This window comes from Aulostomus chinensis, chromosome 10, assembly GCF_037954235.1.
Source record: "Aulostomus chinensis isolate RoL2024-O1b breed Wild chromosome 10, RoL_Achi_v1.0, whole genome shotgun sequence".
Lineage (NCBI taxonomy): Eukaryota > Metazoa > Chordata > Actinopteri > Syngnathiformes > Aulostomidae > Aulostomus > Aulostomus chinensis.
Genome location: NC_141329.1, coordinates 18,148,677 through 18,169,028, shown reverse-complemented (window position 1 = coordinate 18,169,028; position 20,352 = coordinate 18,148,677). Strand labels below are relative to the sequence as shown.

Below are 20,352 nucleotides of genomic sequence, written 5' to 3'. Positions count from 1 at the left end.
TACTACAGCTGTGCTGGATCAATGAGTACTCCATGTGAAGGACAGAGGCACCATACAAAGAGGCACACAAACACATGCATGCACACTATCGGTAGATGAAAGGAGTACTTGGTGTCAGAGAGCCAGATAAGGGGCAGAGGGGCACAGGGAGCAAAACGTATCATCTGACCTAAACAGTCTCATCTGACACCCTACAATTTACCATTGCTCCATGGAGCAAATGTTCACACTGCACCACACAGGCCTGCGCGCGCACACACACACACACGCAGCGCACACACACACACACACACACACACATACATACACACAAAAGTACACATACACATGGCACACATAAACACTAATGAAAATTCAAACAGCAGTGTGCAGGAGGCTCATTTTCAAGGAAATATTCATATTCTTTAGTTAACATGGAAGTACTTGAAGGGAAGACCAGATGAAGTCCATGATACAGCAGACAGAACAGTTCCAGACGCAGCAGAACCCGGAGAGGTGTGGCCAGTCTCTTTGGGGTCGACTCTGATGAGCAGCTAAATAGATCTATCACTCATCAAATTAGACCCCCCCCCCCCCCCGAGCTCACAGACACACAGACACACACACACACAAAAAACCCTCTGTCCTTCTCTCACACACATCGCACATGTCAAATGTCTGATTTATCCCTGGTACTGAGCTATTAACAACAGCAGTGTCAGTCCGTGAGTGAGGAGCCAGCAATGTGCCAGGCAAAGGCCATTTCATCAGGCCTCTTTTTGAAGGATAAGACCATTTTTTAAACCTTCCTCCATCTTCTCTCACTGACAAAATACAAGATTCTAGTGACACAAATGAATTCATTAGTATCGATTGAGGAGTGTCACCACCAGTGGAAATCTTCATTACAAGGAGATGAATGGAAGGAAAATCACATTTTTAGAATACTGATACAACTCAGGATTTGTGCTTTAGTTGGAAAAAATAATTTCTCTAAAAGGTTAATGTTCAAGAGTCCGTTGACATGGCGGGGTGAATAGTAGATCATTCGACCAACTGATCAAACACAGCAAGCACCAACATTCACATACACACAAAAACACACAGGCGCAAAAACAAAGGTCAGCCAATGCTCATATGGTGATAACAATGCACTGCGTAGTGTCAGAATATTTCAGCACAGCAAAATAAAAGGTGGAGATGTGTGCTTGTAATGGGTCTCAAGATTCTTTAAGTTCCTACCTGGGACAATGGAGACGGTGTCTTTCTCCCAGGACACCACGCTGACGTACTCCTGGACAGCAGAGGGGATGAGGCACTTGAACACAGCGACATTACCCCGCATGGAGCGCTGGTCAGCCACACGGACTGTGTATGGCTCCCGGAACACTGGTGTAGAGGAAGAAAATGGATCAAGTTAGTTGTACTAAGAAAAGGTCTGGTTGGTGGAAATAATGGCTGTCCCCTGATAGGGAGATTGACCTTGATCACCTTTATGGTAAAAAGTTTGGACTTACACCAATGAAGCTGATGAATCTGTTCTTTTAATGACTCAATCGTCGAATAATATCAGATATTGTTTAAATATGTGCAGAACCCAAAGCAACTCCATCTTTAATTATATAAAAGAGAAACAATTCAAAATAAGTAGAAGCCTACCTCAGTCCCACAGCAGTGGAGAAACTTTTTTTTCATAGAACCCCTCAGTGCTGCATTTAAGAGAAATGAATCCTCTTTCTGTAATATTTGGCAACATTGATTATCTTCCTGATGACCTTGATGGCCTTTTGCAGAAAGAGCATCCATAATTTATTTACACAAACAAGTCATATAGTAGTTACAAGATAGTTTTTTTTTCTTTTCTTTCCTTTGACATTGCATTAAAACAGAATACCAAATGTATTTAATCCACACACTCTAAATTGACTGTAGGTGTGGCTGTGAGTGTGAATGGTTGTCTGTCTCTATGTGTTGGCCCTGCGATGGACTGGCGACCTGTCCAGGGTGAACCCCGTCTCTCACCCGTAGCCGCTGGGATAGGCTCCAGCCCCCCCGCAACCCTTAACAGGAATACGTGGAAGAAAATGGATGGATGGATGGATGGATGGATGGATTTAATCCACACATGCCACAGATGCTAACAAAAGTATTTATTTTTGTTTTGCAATTTGGTCATGCCTGTGCTGATGTGTGTTTATGTAAAATAAAAAAAAAGAAAAGAAAGAAAGGCATGTTCGCATGGACACAGTTACTTCGACCTCAGAACCTGCCTCTCCTCACACCTGATATATGTCTTGGCTGCTCAGCTAACGTAGGTCTTAGGTTGAGTAATGCGTATTTACTGTGCCAGCTCTAACGCTCTTTTCTCTTCATGTCCAGGATTCCCTGTTTTCCTGTGTCTCGACACCAGCCCACACCAGCTCTTCAGCCAGCTTACAGGCTGAAACTCCACTTGCCTGTCTAAATCTTCTCTTTTCAAAAAAGACTCAGATAAATCATTTACTCCTTCATACTTGTCTCCAGCATCTGTTTTGCAGTCATTTAAACAAAACAAAACAAAAACCTTAACAAATACAGATAATATCTGTCCTGTAACAGTAAAAGTAGGTCTGGAAGACCAACATGCTGGTGTTGTGTGTTCTTCTATGATTGTGAAGAGAGTTGACTTGGAGTTGTGTTGAAGGGGATACACAGTGAGTGGCCCTTAGCCTTTTAAAGAATAACAGCACAGATGCTATGAGACGGGAAGGAGTGGAGCATTGCTCACGGCTGATGGAACTGTCACATGCAGGCGCCAGGCATCAAAAACATACCCCCTGCACATGGCATGCAGAGCACTAGGCAGTGAATCTGTGCCAGTGTACAAAAAGGATGGTGATTAAGACGGGCTTAATGATGAAAACAGTAGCCTGTAGCTAACCAAATTATCTCTCCAGTTAACTCTGTCACATTTAGATTAGCCAGGGATGAGAAATGCTGAATCAGAGCATGCATATTCATTAAATAAATAGTATAAAGTGAAATTAAATGAATGTATCATTTGGGTGAAGAGGACGAACTGGTATTTCAAGGTCACGTTAGTGTGAATGAACACTGGGCTGAGAGGAGCTGTGTTGACATAGCCTTACTCACCTAACGATGCCATTTAAAAAAATTCCCAATAACATTGACATGAGGCAAAAATGTATAAGATGAGTAATGCTTAAGATGTGGAAAACACAATTACAGAAATCAAATGGGGCCCATGCTGGGGAGTGTTTCTGGCATCACAATCTATCACTGCTATTCACCAGGCTTCCCTTAGAAATGAGGACAGTAATGGCTTAACAATGCAAATCACACACACACACACAAAACACAGGGAGTGACCCCGCCCTCCGGTGTGTTCGCTCTCTCCCCCAGCTCTCCAGTGATATAATTAACGCCTAGCCTGAAGGCCAGTTTCCTCGGTCATTAATAATGCTTTATGCCAGCCGCCACTGTCACTGGAACCCTGTGGAACCAGAGCCAATGTCCTTGTCCAAATGTTGGGGAGTCTTTCACCTTAAAGTGACTCCATCAACTGCTTTTACCTTAGTCAATTTCTTTCCAGGATTGGCTGAACCTCGAACCTCTCTGTGTTTTCTTGTGAAATAGCACTTTGTCAAAACTGTTGCAATATAACATTTCAGCACGTGTCCAAATAAGAGTAGTTTTCCTAAGTGTGGTTTTACCATGCTGCCTCTTTGTCCTCAGCTAACCAAGAAATTAGCATCAACATGGGTCCCCTCCACCATAAGCCAGGGGAGCGTTTACATCAAAAGTTTGGAAACAAGCGATGTGGAAAACAAAAGTTTATGAGACTTGCACATTTCTGTTTCTTTTTCTTCCTTGAGATAATTTCCACAAAGAAACTGCATTTTATTTTCAATATTTTTTTGTGGGTTTTATAATGCATTCGCTGAAAGTAAAAAGCTAACATCAGACTGCTGTTCCATCTCTGAACCATTGGCTATGTCTCACAACTTGACCTCTATGAACAATGGCCAGGATTTCAGGGTTTCAGTGTAGCCAATGGATATCCAGTCCAAAAGGTCTTCCTTCCATTTGCTGCTCATTGTTTACAGTCGGTATAGCAACTTGAGACATTCGCATGGAGTTACAAGCATAGAAGCAAAGACAGCTGGTTGACATTCAGTTAACGCTTTAAAACTACTACAACAGCTTTGTTAAATCAGCAGACGACAACTTTCCAACTTTGCATTTTTGCCATTGCATGCCATCTCTTAAGCAATCCACACAGACTGTTTATATGGATGCACTTCATCTGTGTTTTTCGTGTTGACAGCTAATGCCCCTTGACAACCTCTGTAGTCATTAAGAGTTCAAAATCTATGAATGTGGAATTTAGAAATCTTAAAACAAAAAGCGGAAATGTCTTTAGTTCGTGTTAACCATAGGCCTTATTTCAGGCATTTAACCCAAAAACCACTGAATTTGAGACAAGGGAACTGGGCATTCAATTACTTCCAGGTTTTAGGCCTTGTTCCTCTTTCACTGTTCTCTATCAATCGTGTCAGTGAGATATCCTCTGGAGAGCAGATCACTTTTCACTTTGGTCACTTGAAAAACCAGCCACTAATGTGAGCCGAGGATTCATTTGTAAATAAATCACAACCTAAAGGACAAATAATTCCAATCAAGTCTTTCTTTCAATTCTTCATCTACACAGGCAGTGCTTTTCATTGATGGTGTCTACCTGCAGATCAATAGCAGGGATTGACTGAGTAGCCTTGGTGGCTGTGGCAGAGCTAATTCTTTCAATCATTTATTTACTCTCTGATTGACCCTGCTGCCTCTCATCAATAGCAAGGAAAATTCCCAATGCTCGCTGAGCCTCTCGTAGAGTGTTTAAAATCAGCTTGACAATTTGTAAATGTTAGGTACAGTGACGACAGCCAATAAATGTCAATCCATTTGGGAATCCCGATCTCAGTCAAGATCACTACAGGATTGTACTTCCTGTGATTTGACTCCATCTTATCCCATACTTCCTGTAATTACTGTGGAAACAATCTTGTCATCATTCAAATAACCATGTATTTCAAAACACCCTTGTACCCATCAATGTAACCAGCTCCTATAAAAAGCAACTATTGTGATTGTATAGTCATTTAACATGTATTTCTAATCCAAGATATGAAAGACACAGAGGAAAAAAAAACATTACATATTCATTCTTTTAAGGTTTGTGACAGGATGCAAGTGGTAGCCCGACCGATTTGTGTGTAAATTGCACTCCCCCTCATCACATGCGCAGCAGAATCATTAGGATGTTACTGATGCCTGACTATATGCAGCCTGGTTGCCTAGGAACGAGCTAAAACATGGGTCTGGTGCACTGGGCGCACTGGGAGGCAAGTCCTGTATCACTGTCGCTTCAATAATTAACGATGGGGAAACCAAATACTGCATTTACTTATTCATAAAGAGAGCAGCAAAAAAAAAAAAAAAAAAAAAACACTGGCAAGGAGAGCAAGAGAAGGAAAAATATAATGAAATGCAAGAGAAATTAATGGAAGCAGGTTTTGTTACTAAATGGATACAACAGGAGACGCAGTAGTTGTCATTATGCATCAGTTTCAGGGTCCCCTACTTGCTGCATTAGCAAAGAAATGTCAGCCAGGGAAGTGAAGAGGAGGAGGGCAGACGGAGGAGAGGGAGCTTAACACCCGCTGTCTTGGCCTGAGTCTGAACAGGTTTGTCTGTTTTAGTCAGGACAAAAGGGAGATGGGTGCGCTTAGTGAACAGGTGTTCTCATTTAATTTTATTTTGTCTGTGAAAGAAGGTGTTGGGTACTCAAAAGTAAAACCTTTAGACAGAACACCCTGCCAGCGTAAAGCGTTTGTATGGAAAAGCTTGTTTTTTTTAGAGGAAAACTCACACGTCACGTAAGTCATCATGTAATTTGATTTGTTAGAAAAAGCTCTCTTCCTTTCCTTCTTTACAAACACATGCTTTGACCCTTGAGGGTCCTTTCCTAGGGGAAGATCAGGCCTGAAAATGGAAGACAACATGTCAGAAACTGCAGTGCTTTGAGTTGCCACTTGAGTTTGACACAGAAGAGTATTAGGGCCACCCATGAGAAAAAAAAAATGAGAAGAGGCAGATTTTTTTCATCATGCGCTTTGAGAAAAAAGTTGAAAAGTCAAGAAAAAATCCAACTAATATGTCAAGAAAAAGCCGAAATATAACGTCGAGAATAAAGTTGACCTTTTGAGACTGTAACAATCAGCATATGTGATTACTTCTACAAAATCCTGTGGTGGCAGTTTGATGAACTGGTGAAACTGTACTTCCAACTTGGCTTTAGTAACAAAGAAATACTTTCTGTTTTAGCTCACAAACACACTGTAGTTATCAGTACTAGGACTTTAAAGAGACTGTGCCAAAAACTGCGGCTATTCCGAAGGATAAACCGCACAAGTTTGGAAGAGAATTCAAGACATTCATACAAGACATTATGTGTCGAATTTTTACTCGACATTGAATTTTGACTTTATTCTTGACATTGTATGTCGACTTTTTTCTCGACATTTCGACTTTTTTTCTCGACATTTGCCTTTTATCTTGAAGTGGGTGATGAAAAACAAATCGACCTTTTCATCTGCATTAAAAGGGAAACTTTTAAGGAAACTGACAAGCTTAATATTAAGCAGGGGTGACCTGTTGTTGCTGGAACTTATTGCTAACAGCAAGTCAAGTCTCATCATTTTGTTCAAGCTCCACCAAATATGATCATATGATTGCAGAAATCCAAACGTCAAATGTGAGGCTTCCCAACAGGAGTTTAAAAACAAACTAAGTTCAATGTATCGATAAAACACAATTTAAGATGACTGCTTGTTTATTACTACAATTAGTATTTATTTCAAGGTCCGTGGTAAAGTATATGAACTTCAAGGTGAATTCACTTAAAGGTCAAAGTTAAGCCAGCAATAAAGCCAACAATAAGATTATCTTACATATAATTAACTTGTTCAGTAGTTGTGCTTTTAGTACTTACTTGGGTGAAGGAAGCCTATCAACGGAATGGAATCTTCACGTGACAAGGTCAGAGAATTTAGAGTTCTGAAGCAATGGATTAACTTCTTACCATAGTGTTACAGTTTGGGAAAACTGACTGAGGAAAAGATCTTAAACTTTTTTTTTTTAATTACCACTAAAATATATGCTACAGCGCATATTGTATGACGATAGGGTTAAACTGAAATGCAACAAAACTATCTGAGGTGAGTAAGCGAAATCAAAAATCATTTTTTCACAAATCATGAATACCTCATAATTGCAAATTTGTATTGATGTATTTTCCACACCTTAACATACATCAATCTCAAATGATTCACAATTAAACACATTAATTCTTGAGTTTCATGGTGACTGTTGACATTAAGTGCGGTGTTTGAGTAGCCTGAGTACTTGTGGATACAGAACCTACATTATAGACTATGGCAAAGCCAAAAAAAAAAAAGAGAAAGAGGAAAACAAGCAGCCCACATAGTGACTTTCATGAATGTAGAGCTATCCAGACAGGTGCTTGCGCTATTATTGGGCCACAATCAGCAGACGTGGGAGAGGGTGAGAAAGAGGGGGAGGGATGGAGAGAGAAGTGAAGAGAAGGGAGATACTGATAGACAGCAAGGGAGATAGACACCAATGGCCATGCCGAGTGGAGGTGGAGGAGATTTTTTTGGGAGGTGTAACACTGATGGCTGTCAGCTGTCATCATTCTCTGTGCCACCTGAGACAGGGCGTGCCACACCCCAACGTCAACGCCTCTGTCACCCATGGCAACTGCATGTGGATGTGTATGATAGCTTGGAAGTGTGTGCACACTGTGGTGCGTGTGTGAGTGCGTACTATATGTATGTGTGTGTGTGTGTGTGTGTGTGTGTGTGTGTGTGTGTGTGTGTGTGTGTGTGTGTGTGTGTGTGTGTTATGCAGGACTTTGGAGGTAATGAGGTGCACAAATATGCATGTGAGCTCTGGCTATGGAGCTGTGGAGTTGTGGATGCCTCAGCATTTAATTGATTAATTGTTGTAATTATTTGGGAGGGAAGGTCATCCCAACACTGAGGCTGGATAGAAGGTCATACTCACACTGGAGGGACTGTCCCCCTCCAGGGACCTCACAGGCCATATGGATGTGTGTGTGTGTGTGTGTGTGTGTGTGTGTGTGTGTGTGTGTGTGTGTGTGTTTGTGTGTGTGTGTGAGAAAGAGAGAGATGAGGAAGAAAAACGAAGAAAAACACAGGAAAACGGTTCTGCCTAGTTATTAACATGACTAGAAATCCACTTTTTTTCACGATTATGTTCACATCTTTCCATGTCTGTAGCTGACTCTCCAAAATCACTCCTGCCAAACACCCTGACAAAGAGCTGGCAACTAAACACCAAGAGCCAACTTGACAAACACGGCTGTGTGTGTGTGTGTGTGTGTGTGTGTGTGTGTGTGTGTGTGTGTGTGTGTGTGTGTGTGTGTGTGTGTGTGGTGTCGGTGTGTGTGTAGTTGTAGGTTGTAGTTAGGGGACTTTCCAGTGGACAGATGGAGAGACTGGGAGACAGGAGGCTTGCTGGCATGAGTTACACACAGGCTGTTGTGCATGTAAGTGTGTGTCTGGTGTCTGTGGTTGAGTGCATGTGAACATACATGTGTGTGTTTGTTGTTTTTGCACATCAGGCGTGTATCACATTAAGCCACATTCGTGACGTTCTTGCGAGTGTAGTTGGTGTGTGTGTGTGTGTGTGTGTGTGTGTGTGTGTGTGTGTGTGTGTATGTGTGTGTGTGTGTGTGTGTGTGTGTATGTGTGTGTGCACAAAAGAGATGTAACACCTTCCCTCAGTATGTTCAGCACCACTCTCCAGCTTTGACCTTGGCTGTGTGTGCTGAGAGGTCACCTGACCAACTGTCTTTGTGTCTGTCTTTGAGAGGATTTTAATACACAGGTTCAAGATAGCATGATTTCATGAAATTCCACCCACCCATGAGGAGCAAAGTTTGTATCCTTATGACAGCAGTCCAACTGCCGATCTGGAGTCCACTTTTAAAGGTGCTTGGGTGCAGCAAGGTAATTTACAGTTGCACTAAAATTATGAATGTCTACAGTAATTACACACATTATGGTGTTCTTTGAGTTATTTATGGTATAATGTAGATGATGCCACTACTGCGATTGGTTTCAGCATTGTTTGTACATGAGCAAAAAAACTACACTGGCTCATGTCTATGGCCATGGTTTGACAGTTGATGGTGGTAACATGCAAAGAAGACTACCGATGCATGAACAAAGGCAGACGATACAAGCAAGCTAGAAAAGATGCATGTACACAATGCAGGACTTAAAAGTCCGCTTTCCAAATTTGGAAAGGAAATATGAATTTTTGTTACTCCACATCTTTAACACAGTGCATTCATATTCTGTACAAGTAGAATTCTCTCAATAGTGAAACTTAGCATTGCCACTTGGGACAGGTAAAATCTGAGTACACCGTCTGCATCGTGCCTCTTGCTCCCTGTTCTGAAACCGCATCTGCTTGCAGATCTCACATTACCTCATGTGATGGTGAAGTTAGTCTGAGCTAAGTGCACATGAGATGTTTATCCCTTAGGTGGTATCGGCTGTCTGTGCCACTGTCATAGTGTTAGAAATTAGTATGTTCTTGGCTAGCCTAGCGGAGAGCCTCAGCCTAGGGCTGGGTGATAAAGCAATACAGCAATATGTAGGAATTTTCACGATAGAAATATGATCAAATATTTCTTATGTTGGTGGTATTTAATGTTAAGAGGCAGCATGCTTTTATTTTGAAGCACAGCAGTGAGCAGTGACTCGTAAAATAGTGATAGTGGTCCATTTTGTTAACATTAATAGTGGCTTGGCTAACAGGCTGGTGGTAAGAGCTGCGGAGTCAAAAAAGAGTGAAAATGAACTGTGAAACCAAAGAAAAAGCAGCTGAAATGACAAACATGAAATATGAAGTTATAATAGAAAGGAGAGTTCACTCAGCTTCTCCATTTTGGAAAGTCCAACTAAAAAGACATTATATGTGAGTATATGTTATATGAAACGAGATTACCTGCTGAAAGTAAGAAATTACAGTACAGAACACCAAAACAATATCGAGTGAGACAAGCAAAGCAGTGAACGAGTACCAGCAGTTTCCAATACTGTGCAAATTTGTCCAAAAAAAAAAACAATAATATTTTCTGAGTAAAATGAAAAATTCAAGGACGTTGGGATTTTTGGGAGACTTGAGCCCAGATTTTGAAGTTTAATTCTGGCATTAACCACTCTATATTAAATCAGGAGAAAAAAATCAGAGTCTAAAAGTTAAAAAAAGCAATGATTTAATATTTATCACGATTAAAATGGATATATACTTGTACAAAAAAAATGAATGGCAATTACAATTTTGGCTATACCACCCAGCCCCACCATGTTCCTTAATCAATGATAATCATTTTGGAAGTAGGAGGGCAAGTGTCCCATCAGTCTCTGTAGTGCGGTTTTTCAAAGTGCACAAAGACTTCACTTCCTGGAAGCTAATCCATCCTTGTGCCCATCCTCACCTGCTTTGACGTGAATGCTGGGGCTGCGAATTTTGCCTGCCTGGTTCTCAGCAGTGCAGAAGTACTCGTTGTCATGGATAATGCTGTTGTAGGCAGAGGGAGAGAAGGGGTAGAGCTGGAGGGTGCCGTTGGCGTGCACGTGGCGGATATGGGGCACGTCGTAAATGTCGTCTCCGGCGGCCAGGTACCAGCGCAGGACGGCATGGGGGGCGCCGCCCGCAGGGCAGGGCAGGGACACCCCCACCGAGCTGGAGAAGGTCACCCGCTGCAGGGAGGCGTTCACAAAGTACAGCCGCGTAGAGACAACATCCTCACTGTTGACTGTTGGGATGAGAGAGGGGGAGAAGTCAGTGCTGAGAAATAACTCTACTCATCATTCAAACTGTGCTTCAAACTGAACATGAAAGCTGAATAACATCTGTAAATACTGACTACATTCCGGTAAAAAAAAATAAATACTGTGAAACCATTCAACACGAAACACACAGGTAGCTAACACAGAGAATGCTGGAACAGAACTTAGCTAGGTGTCCTTCAAATATTTCCAGCATCTCTAATAGAACTTTAACTTTGATAGCTTTGCATTTTCACACACTAAAAACAGTTTCATAACATGAGAATATAGACCAGTTTAACTAAGTGAGTTTTAACTGACTTTTTTCAACTCTTCAGGTTTATCCTTTGGCACATTGGCATTTACCAACTCTAAGCAGTTTTACAACGAAAAAGAATAATTTGCAACTTGGACATTTACTCTTTAGTTAATTAATGACAAGGTGCTTCTGATACCCACTCGTACTGAAACAATTTGGTTGGTACCATAAAAGTAACACAATCAATCAAGCCCTAAACAAGAGTTATACAATGAGTGTGACAACACCAAAACCATTTGTTGAACCGCCTAACTGTGAGGATAACAGCTTTTAAGCTGTGGGACCAATAATTTACTTACCAGATATTTTGTCAATTCTAAATATTAGTTTAAAACATTTTGATCTTGCAACATAACACAAATGTAAAGTTTCTTCAGCAATGACTAATAAAACACCTGGACTATCATGTATCACATGGTAAAAAAACAACAACAACAAAAACCCACTACTGTATCTCCATGTTTTATTTGTCCTAGTTAAGACTTTTGGGCACAGTGTGTTCTAAAATTTTCTCCCTGAGTCAATTCCCTGCTTCACTGGAATAAAAACTACTGTAAACAAAGTATTACTGACCACACCTCACACACACACACACACACACACACACACACACACACACACACACACACACACACACACACACACACACACACACACACACACACACACACACACACACAAAAGTACATGCGTAGCTAACTACTGCACATCTTAAGAATGTACATTACTCTATAATACCACCAGATCAGTTATTCTGTGGGAAGATGGACTTTATATATTGCCTTCCACTCTGAAGCGGGTAGAGGAGGCTTATAAGATCAATGTGTTTTGGTTGTGTCTTAGCTGGGATGGGGGGGGGGGGGTACGTTTTAAGTAGGGAGTGGGGGTATAGTTGAGTACAAAGATGTGCTGAGCTCAGCTTGGCCGGGGGCCAGGGGAAGACGCTGTGCCCCGAGCCAGAGAATTTTCTTCTCAGACAATGATACTTAATTAATCCCTTTTCCTGGATTGTGTCAACAATGCCTGGATTAGCCCCATCTCTTTAGTTCTCACTGTGCTGGAGGAAAATGGGGTGTTGGCTAGGACACATCAATGGAGACATAAAGATGCTATCAGATGTCATTTAGGCTCTAATTTCTATGGATCATCTACATGTATGAATATCATTAGTCACCAGGAATCAAAAGAAATACAGAAAGCCCACTGGCTGCCTTTCGAAGCTCTCGATGCATTGCAAGAGCATGGATTAATGATTGATACAAGTCATTTTGTATCTATTCTGCCCAGTATAACACACACAACACAATAGCATTAATAAAATTGCTTGAATAGGGTGACTCATGTGAGGAAACAGTAAAATATGGGGATTAGGGGACTAACATAAGGTGATTTTCAATCTCTCCTCTATTGTATCTTGAGTTTCTGTCTTTATCCCTCCATCTTTTATCTTTTTGAGCTTCCTCTTTTTCATCTTCCACCATTCTTCCTGACTTCACAAACAAATCTACTCTCTCTCATCTTTTTCCTGCCAGACTACAGACAGACAAAGTTATGTGATTGGAATTTGTATGCCAGACGCAGAGAGTTAAACCCACATAATCTCCTTTCACATTTAACACACATACAGTCTATCCACCCTGTAATCATGCTGCCGTGGGAGGCCGATGTCCATGTCTCATGCACGTATGTGGGTGTGGAGTGTAAGGAGAGTGCAATATTGTTGACAGCATACAGGTGACTAGTTGGGGTGAGGTGCTCAAGAGTAAAGGTGTCAGGATGAGTGTGTGTGTGTGTGTGTGTGTGTGTGTGTGTGTGTGTGTGTGCGTGTGCGTGTGTGTGTGCATTAAGTTCAAGTGGACGGAGATGTTCATGTTAAACGACTGCTTCGGTTATTGATGTCAAATTCCGTTAAGAGCAGAGGCTGAGGTGTGCAGAAAAAAAAGCTGTAATCATTTCTTGGTCACAGAGCACTAGAAAGTGTGTGTGTGCCTTTTATGTGTTTGTGTGTGCGTGTGTAAATGTGTGCACATGTGCGGCAGCGGAGTAATGCTGAGGACTGTCATTGTTCTTGGCCCTACCAGCTCAAACTAGAGCAGATCTTCAGTGTTCGAAAATTCAAATTCAGGTCAAGTTCAATCCATCCTTCCAAGTGAATCCATGTCAGTCATTCTCGGCATCTGCTCGGCTGACAGATCTGTGCTTTCAGCACCACGGAGAGTGCCACAGTGTACTTCTTGGTGAGGAACACAAACACATAGAAATGTGTGCACACCAAACAAATGCGCAGGAAACTATTAACAGATATCAGTGACCTGCTTCTCTCTGACGACAAATGCTATTTTTAGAAGCCGGATCTCTTCACAACAACAACTTACTCCAGCTATGACAGCTCACACACAAAAGATGGCGAATAATACAGTTTTAGAATGGGATTATTTGAGGGGATTTTTCTCAGCAAAATGCTGTCCGATTGTTAATCTGTGATTCGTCAGATTTGTGGGTTGGAGACTAGGTTTATACATGATACCTGTATCTTATATGTACAGTAAAAGGAAAAAGAAAAAAAAGTGTATTTGCTGCATATATTCTGCATATAATCTGGTTCATCACTCACTGAGATTAGTTGTATCTTCTCTCTTATCTATCTTCTCTTATCAAAAAAAATAAAACGAAAACCCATCCAGCGATGCCAAAACAAATGCTAAATATTGTTCTGATATTAATTGGTACTAAAAGGTATCAGCTTAGGATGTGATGGTTAAGCACTTTGCCCTACAGTATGAATTCAAGTCATTGAGTTCATATGCACACATACATGCAAGCAAAGAAAAGAGATGTTCCAAACTCATCAAACAAATTGTGCGCTGATTGTGGCCTCCTGTGAAAATTCCATCATGATGACACTGATGAGCCCTTGGCAGTAATCTTTCACTTTGAAATATAAAACTAAGAGTGCAGGGTAGACAGTTAAGGAGGTGGATCTTTTGTCTAAAATGATCAGTTTTAGCCTTGACAGAAATCACATGATTTTCATCTGAACTTAGTTTAGTAGTTGCAGGAAAAGAAGATCAGATGTGGATACAATTCCAGTTAATGTCAGCTACTGATACTGGATACCAGAGCCTGTTTTGTTGAATATCATCATTATTGTTGTTGTTTTGTTTGTTGTTGGCATGGTCACCATCTTGAAGCTGTAGTAAATACGCACAAATGTATCAAGTGTAAATCTATTCCAAAGCCATTTATTTGAACTGTTTTCATGGATTGGTGACATGTCTAATGTTGTGGTTAATGGTGGAGCAAGCTATGGAATATGGCAAATAGGATGAACGGAGTGGCAAAATCCTTCTGATATCTGTGAGCGAAGTTAGCTGAACTGTGAATGACATCAGTATCGGAAACACATTCCAGTATCCGGTCACTGGTTTTGTCTTCGCTGGGGCAAAATCTATCTCAGATGGTTATCATTCACCTGCCATAGCTCCAGGCCACATTCAACCAAGGCCCCAGCAGAGAAAAGAGGGGCCGAAGGAGCTACTCATCTGTTCACGATTGCCTTCTTCAAGCATATATTGATTACAAGAAGGTCAAACTCATTTTGGGGTAAAAACCCAGAAACATCCTGTCAGGTGACTCCTTTTAATGCTTTTTTTAACCTCCACGTTTCTTTATATCTTTGATGATTCATTTTCTGTGCTTCTTTTGACTCAAATATGTCTTTGCTGTACACTCAAATATATTTGCACTTTTTCTGTTTTTGCAGTGGATATGAAAATGGAGTATGAATATGTATGCTGGAGAAGCAAGGATATTGCCCATGGTGAACGGCTATGCATAATGCAGCTTTTTCTTTCTCATCTACATTCATTCACACACGCACACACACACGCACACAGACACACACACACACAAACGCACACACACGCACACACTCACACACAAAGAGAGATTCATGTGCAAAAAGAAACAGAGCTATACATTCTCCTTTGTCGTGCCTTCACACACACACACACACACACACACACACACACACACACACACACACACACACACACACACTACATAAATATCCATTCATATTGGACATGTATACATGCAAGCATTTACAATGTGGTGAACCATGTAGCATTAGAGATAACAGCACACAAAACAACCTCTGCTACAATAACAACTGAATCACTCGACTCAGTCGCAATAGTCATTGCTGTGAAGCTACAGAAATATGGCAGAAAGATATGTTCGATGGAGCTGTTGCTCATTGACTATACAATGACTTAAGCTAGAGAGACGTGAATTATGTTTGCATGACAATGTGTTTCAGTCTTTGTGTTCTACCAGAAGGGGGGTGGGGGTATTTGGGATGAAACCAATCGACTATATTCACAGTTTATGCAGTGTCAGTAAAATATCAAGTAGTCCTTTCAGCATCTTTCACTTCAAACGTCTGATTTCTTTTGCTGTGAAATCAGATTTGGAGCTATGTAACTTTCTGTGTGAGAAAGTGCCAGAAACAGAGCAGGAGAAAAGGAGACGACTGTGGGAAAGTTTGGTTTGGGCGTGCATGTTTCTTTTTTTTTTGTCGAACAAAACTCGCCCCATCAATGTGTGTGAGGAAAACTTGACTATTGTGTGTAAAACCTGTTGAGTGAGAGGTCAAAATCAACTTCTCTTTAAGTTGCACTGCTGAATTAACTGACAGACATTCCTGTTCATTCATGCTGGGATGACCGACGCGCCATGGAGAACGCGGTAAGATTATCCCCCTCATCAAGTTTTATTGTGAGCTATCGTCCAACTGTCTCAAAGAATCTGCGTCCTAAAGACAATACCTGAATGTGAATGACCATATCATAGCAACTGACCGTTTATTGGTCTCTAGAAACACACACCAGGTTCAGCCTGAGTGTGAGACGGTGTCTGTGTCTCCACCATTGTGCCAAACGCAGCGCGCATACACTTGACAATGACAACAAGCTTTGCTCGCCGGAGCACAACGAGGGAGGCGCGTTAACCTGAGAGTCACATGTAGCTGTTATACTGTGCAATTCTGTGGAGCGCTCTCTCTCTCTCTCTCTCTCTCTCTCTCTCTCTCTCTCTCTCTCTCTCTCTTCTCTGACTAAGAAACCTGACAAGTTGTGTGCAGACACCAAGTGACATATGTGTGTGTGTGTGTGTGTGTGTGTGTGTGTGTGTGTGTGTGTGTTATGGCCCTGTTTTAAATTCAGTTTGGCTTCATGTTCACAAACAAGTCTTTATATAATGGTTGGTATTAGTTACTCAACGCGAGAGGAGGGGTTCCTCTGTTAGGGTGAAACATCGTAATTGAATTCGTAAAATACGCATAGAAGCCCACAGATCACTGTACGTGATAGAGACAAAAATAGTTACTCTTGAACTGTTTGTAACACATCCAACTACCCAAATGCATCCCCCACCAAACATACACACACTCATGATTGCTATAGAGAGTTGTTAGCCTACTTCAATCAGCTACTCAGTTGACAAATAAAAAAGCAACATCCCTGAGAGCATCTTGCGGCTGCAGCCTTGCAGCCAGCACCAGTCTGACTCATACCGCAATTACCGGGCTCCCCCTCCGACCACTTCTCCTCTAGTTGGGATCTATTTTCATTGCAAATCTACACACAGCAGCAGCAGTAGCAGCAGCAGCTCTGCATCACCACGGATCAGGGCGGGATGGAAGCGCAGGAATCCAGTGTAAAGGAAAAAGAAGAATCCCCCCCCCACACCCACACACACACACACATGGGTGATCTTCGGCAGGTGTGATACAACCGAAGTCAGACTACTCAACTGTATATAAATGAGAGAGAGAGAGATTGCGTGTACCATTTTGTTAAAAGAAATACTGTAGACAAGACACACACGTTAGGTTCAAGACAAGACAGAAATTAAGTTGGTTATGATCCATCAAATGTCTGAATAAAAAATAAAATGCTAACACAAAACAGAAGCCAGTTTACATCTCTGCAGGATCAATGCAGTCAATATTCAGTTTCATCTGAATATGAGATGGATGCAGGAGTCCTGTCGACAGAAACTGGATAAAACCGGAATGACATTAATTGATGAAATTATTAAAGCAAGAGCTCTCACTCTGTCTCCCTCACTCCATTTTGGCATTTTAATTCAAAAACAAACGCATGTTCATTTAGGTTCTCCTTAATCCACATTCCAAAGACGACCCTACCTCTAAATTATACCAAAATATCTTAAATGAAATGATTACTTAAACAATTTCTAATTTTCAGGCCCTGGTCCGGCCTGTCAGGCCCAAACGCACATTCCCACACAGCCCTCAGCTGAGATTGTCTCCATTTTATCGCCATAAAATGACACGCAGCCTCCAAAATCATGACAAAGAAGAAAGTGTGTATCCCCTCCTCCTCTCCTACTATCTATCCATCTATCTACCTCTCTCTCTCTCTCTCTCTCTTTCTCTCTCTCTCTCCTCTCCCCCTCCTCTCTGCACTCAGGAGTGCAGGTGTTCTGATACGCAGCCAAACAGCAACAACCGCTCAGTAATATGGACACAAATGGCCAACTAATGACAAAACGATGAATATTTAATATAATATTTTCTTTATAATATAAGCTCATATTACTGAAACATAATGATGCAAAACATATAAGCAGGAAAATGTGAGCCATTTTAGGAGGCGCGGCCGAGCCAGGAAAATACGCAGTACTAATGCATATGCATGTATGATAATAGACCTGTCTTTCCCCCTGAAAATAAAGTTTATTAAAAACTAACACACATCTAAAATACACAAACAGCACCTGGAACAATAGACTGCAGCCAATTCGTGCAGAATGGGTGGAACATGGCGTTGGAAAAACAGCGAACATGGAAGTTTGTTTTCCACTGCGTTATCTACATCTCTCCCATCTCAAGCACTCTTTCCGCTCCAGTGGCTTTTTGCAGCCCCCAACCCCTCTCTCCTCTCTCTCACACTCACACACACACACACACACACACACACACACACACACACACACACACACACACACACACACACACACACACACACACACACACACTACATCTCGTTCAGTCACAGGACTGGGTGATGTACAATGTGTATAATCAAAATAGACCCTGTAATCCAATGACATACAACAAAACAGCGGCGAGCCTTCTCCGCAACTGCAGCCTGGCAGAGGGCACTGCCAAGGCCAATAACCAGGACCATGAGGCTCACATTCTCCCCGCAATCATCTATAAATTGTGGGTTAATATCAAATTTGTCATCTAATAAGGTCAAAAGTCAGGCATCTGCAGTCACATAATCCTGCGTTTTAACATGTTAAAATGACAAAAAAAATTTAAAAATTGACTCATTTTTTTCCTTTAAGAGCTTAAAATTTCATAGGCCTATACCTGCCAACACGAAAATACATTTTTACATTTAAATACAAATGCAATCAGTCTCTTCCATCTGCAGAATTTAGAGCGAAGCCAATCAGCAGAATCTGGTGCCACAGAAAATGGTGGATGAATAATTAGAGTAGGGTAGATAACAACTGCATTCACTGACGCTCCTGCGTTTTATCAAAGAAAATAATATTTGGCCTCGACTTTTAAATACCCAACTGGGGCACATTATGTGCAAATTTAGGGCCAGCGCTCAATACCCCGAGCTTCAGTTCACATATCCCTCATAAAATGTATTGACCCCTGTTGCCACACAGCCCCAGACACTAACTGGCGTTTATGTTTTAGTGTTCCTCCCTCAGATGAAATGATAGGAAAAATTACGTTTAAACCCCGAGGGGACAACCTTCTTTTGACATGTCACGCGCAATAACGTCTCATTTTTGTTGGGACAGGGCAAAAAAGTCAGCCAATAGGTCCACATCAAAGTCCCCGTTTCACTTTTATGCGTAAACACCCCACAGCTGTGGCCACATCAGCCATCGAGGTCGCCAGTCTCTCTGTGCGCTCGCCTGCAGATCGTATCAGCCTCACCTCCTGTTCAGCATCCTCCATATTCATGACAAATCCACATATTTAGCATGCAAGATGCAAATGTCGTTGTCTTTTTTGCATCTTGACGATCATAGTGTGCACTTTGGAGATTTTGCTGTTTTCTCTCCAAATTAAAGTGCACGTTGATTTTAATCATATTCGGCTTTGCTGATTTGCACTCTTATCATCAGCAAATCAACATGAGACACTAGAAGCTGAATCCCAGCTGCCATTCGGGAGGAAAATGAAAGCTTATCGGGCAATCATTCCCAGAAAAAAAAGCTTATTACGCTTCCTCTGGAGACTATTTGGAGTTTAATATGACTCATCTGTCCTTCTTTTATTACCTGAATCACTTCAGACCAGCAACATTTATCAAACTGATAAGCTAATACACACACACACACACACACACACACACACACACACACATAGCCAACTTCAGCACTGAGGAGAGGGAGGCAGCATGCAGATAACAACACTTGAAGAGATGCATTTGCGACCTACCTTCTTGCAAAGAATACAGCAGAAGTAAAGTTACAAGCCACATGCCATTAAAAGCAGTTATATTTCTCAGGAATGGTGTGCAGTCCCCAAGAAGAGTGCACGATGCAGCGGTCAGCCAGGCGGGGCTCCGTGCTGGACTGGTTCTGTTGATGCTCCCTGGCGGTCTCTCCAGCCCTGGTCCCACACTCTCCGGCGCTCAGAAGCGAACCGCGGAGAAAGTACCGCCTCTGCTCCCTGTTCTCTCCTCCCCTTACCGGGACAGGCTGCTGTCGCCCCACCCCCGGTGTCCTAATGATGCGCCGTGATGGAGAGGTAAACTATACGCACCACTCGCGGATGAATCGGAAACCACTTGTATTACGCACGATGGATGGATGCTTTAATCTAACAGAGACATGACGTTCAAACAACAAATATCTAGAATTGTTTTCAAGGAAGACGTTTAGAGCTTGTTTTTACCCAGGCAGCATAAAAAACAACATTTGGATGGAAGCGCAAGCACGTATTTTCCATGTGAATCAACTTACGAATTTCCATGAAACACTGTTTTTTTTAGCACAGAAGGGGAAGTACATTTATCCAAAGCAACACAATTTGTCATTTGAAAGTCAAAG

The 20,352-nt window shown here is 41.7% G+C and overlaps 1 protein-coding gene and 1 long non-coding RNA gene across 3 annotated transcripts in view; one reads left to right on the top strand and one right to left on the bottom strand.

The window, feature by feature from the left end:
* Positions 1 to 2,489, top strand: part of LOC147254576 (uncharacterized) — a 30,285-nt gene extending 27,796 nt beyond the window's left edge. The window contains exon 4 of the long non-coding RNA XR_015118176.1: positions 2,359 to 2,489. This is a non-coding gene — a long non-coding RNA (uncharacterized LOC147254576). The remainder of the gene's footprint in view (positions 1 to 2,358) is intronic.
* dscaml1 (Down syndrome cell adhesion molecule like 1) overlaps positions 1 to 19,953 on the bottom strand; it is a 103,007-nt gene extending 83,054 nt beyond the window's left edge. Inside the window, exons 1-3 of one of the 2 annotated variants that reach the window (XM_086216226.1) lie at positions 19,739 to 19,953; positions 10,586 to 10,906; positions 1,222 to 1,368 (exon numbers count right to left, since the gene is read on the bottom strand). In XM_086216226.1, the coding sequence (XP_086072352.1) occupies positions 1,222 to 1,368; positions 10,586 to 10,906; positions 19,739 to 19,781 (511 nt within the window). In that variant the 5' untranslated portion in view covers positions 19,782 to 19,953. The remainder of the gene's footprint in view (positions 1 to 1,221; positions 1,369 to 10,585; positions 10,907 to 19,738) is intronic. The other variant, XM_086216227.1, reaches the window with a different exon arrangement.
* Between the last annotated feature and the right edge of the window lie 399 nt (positions 19,954 to 20,352).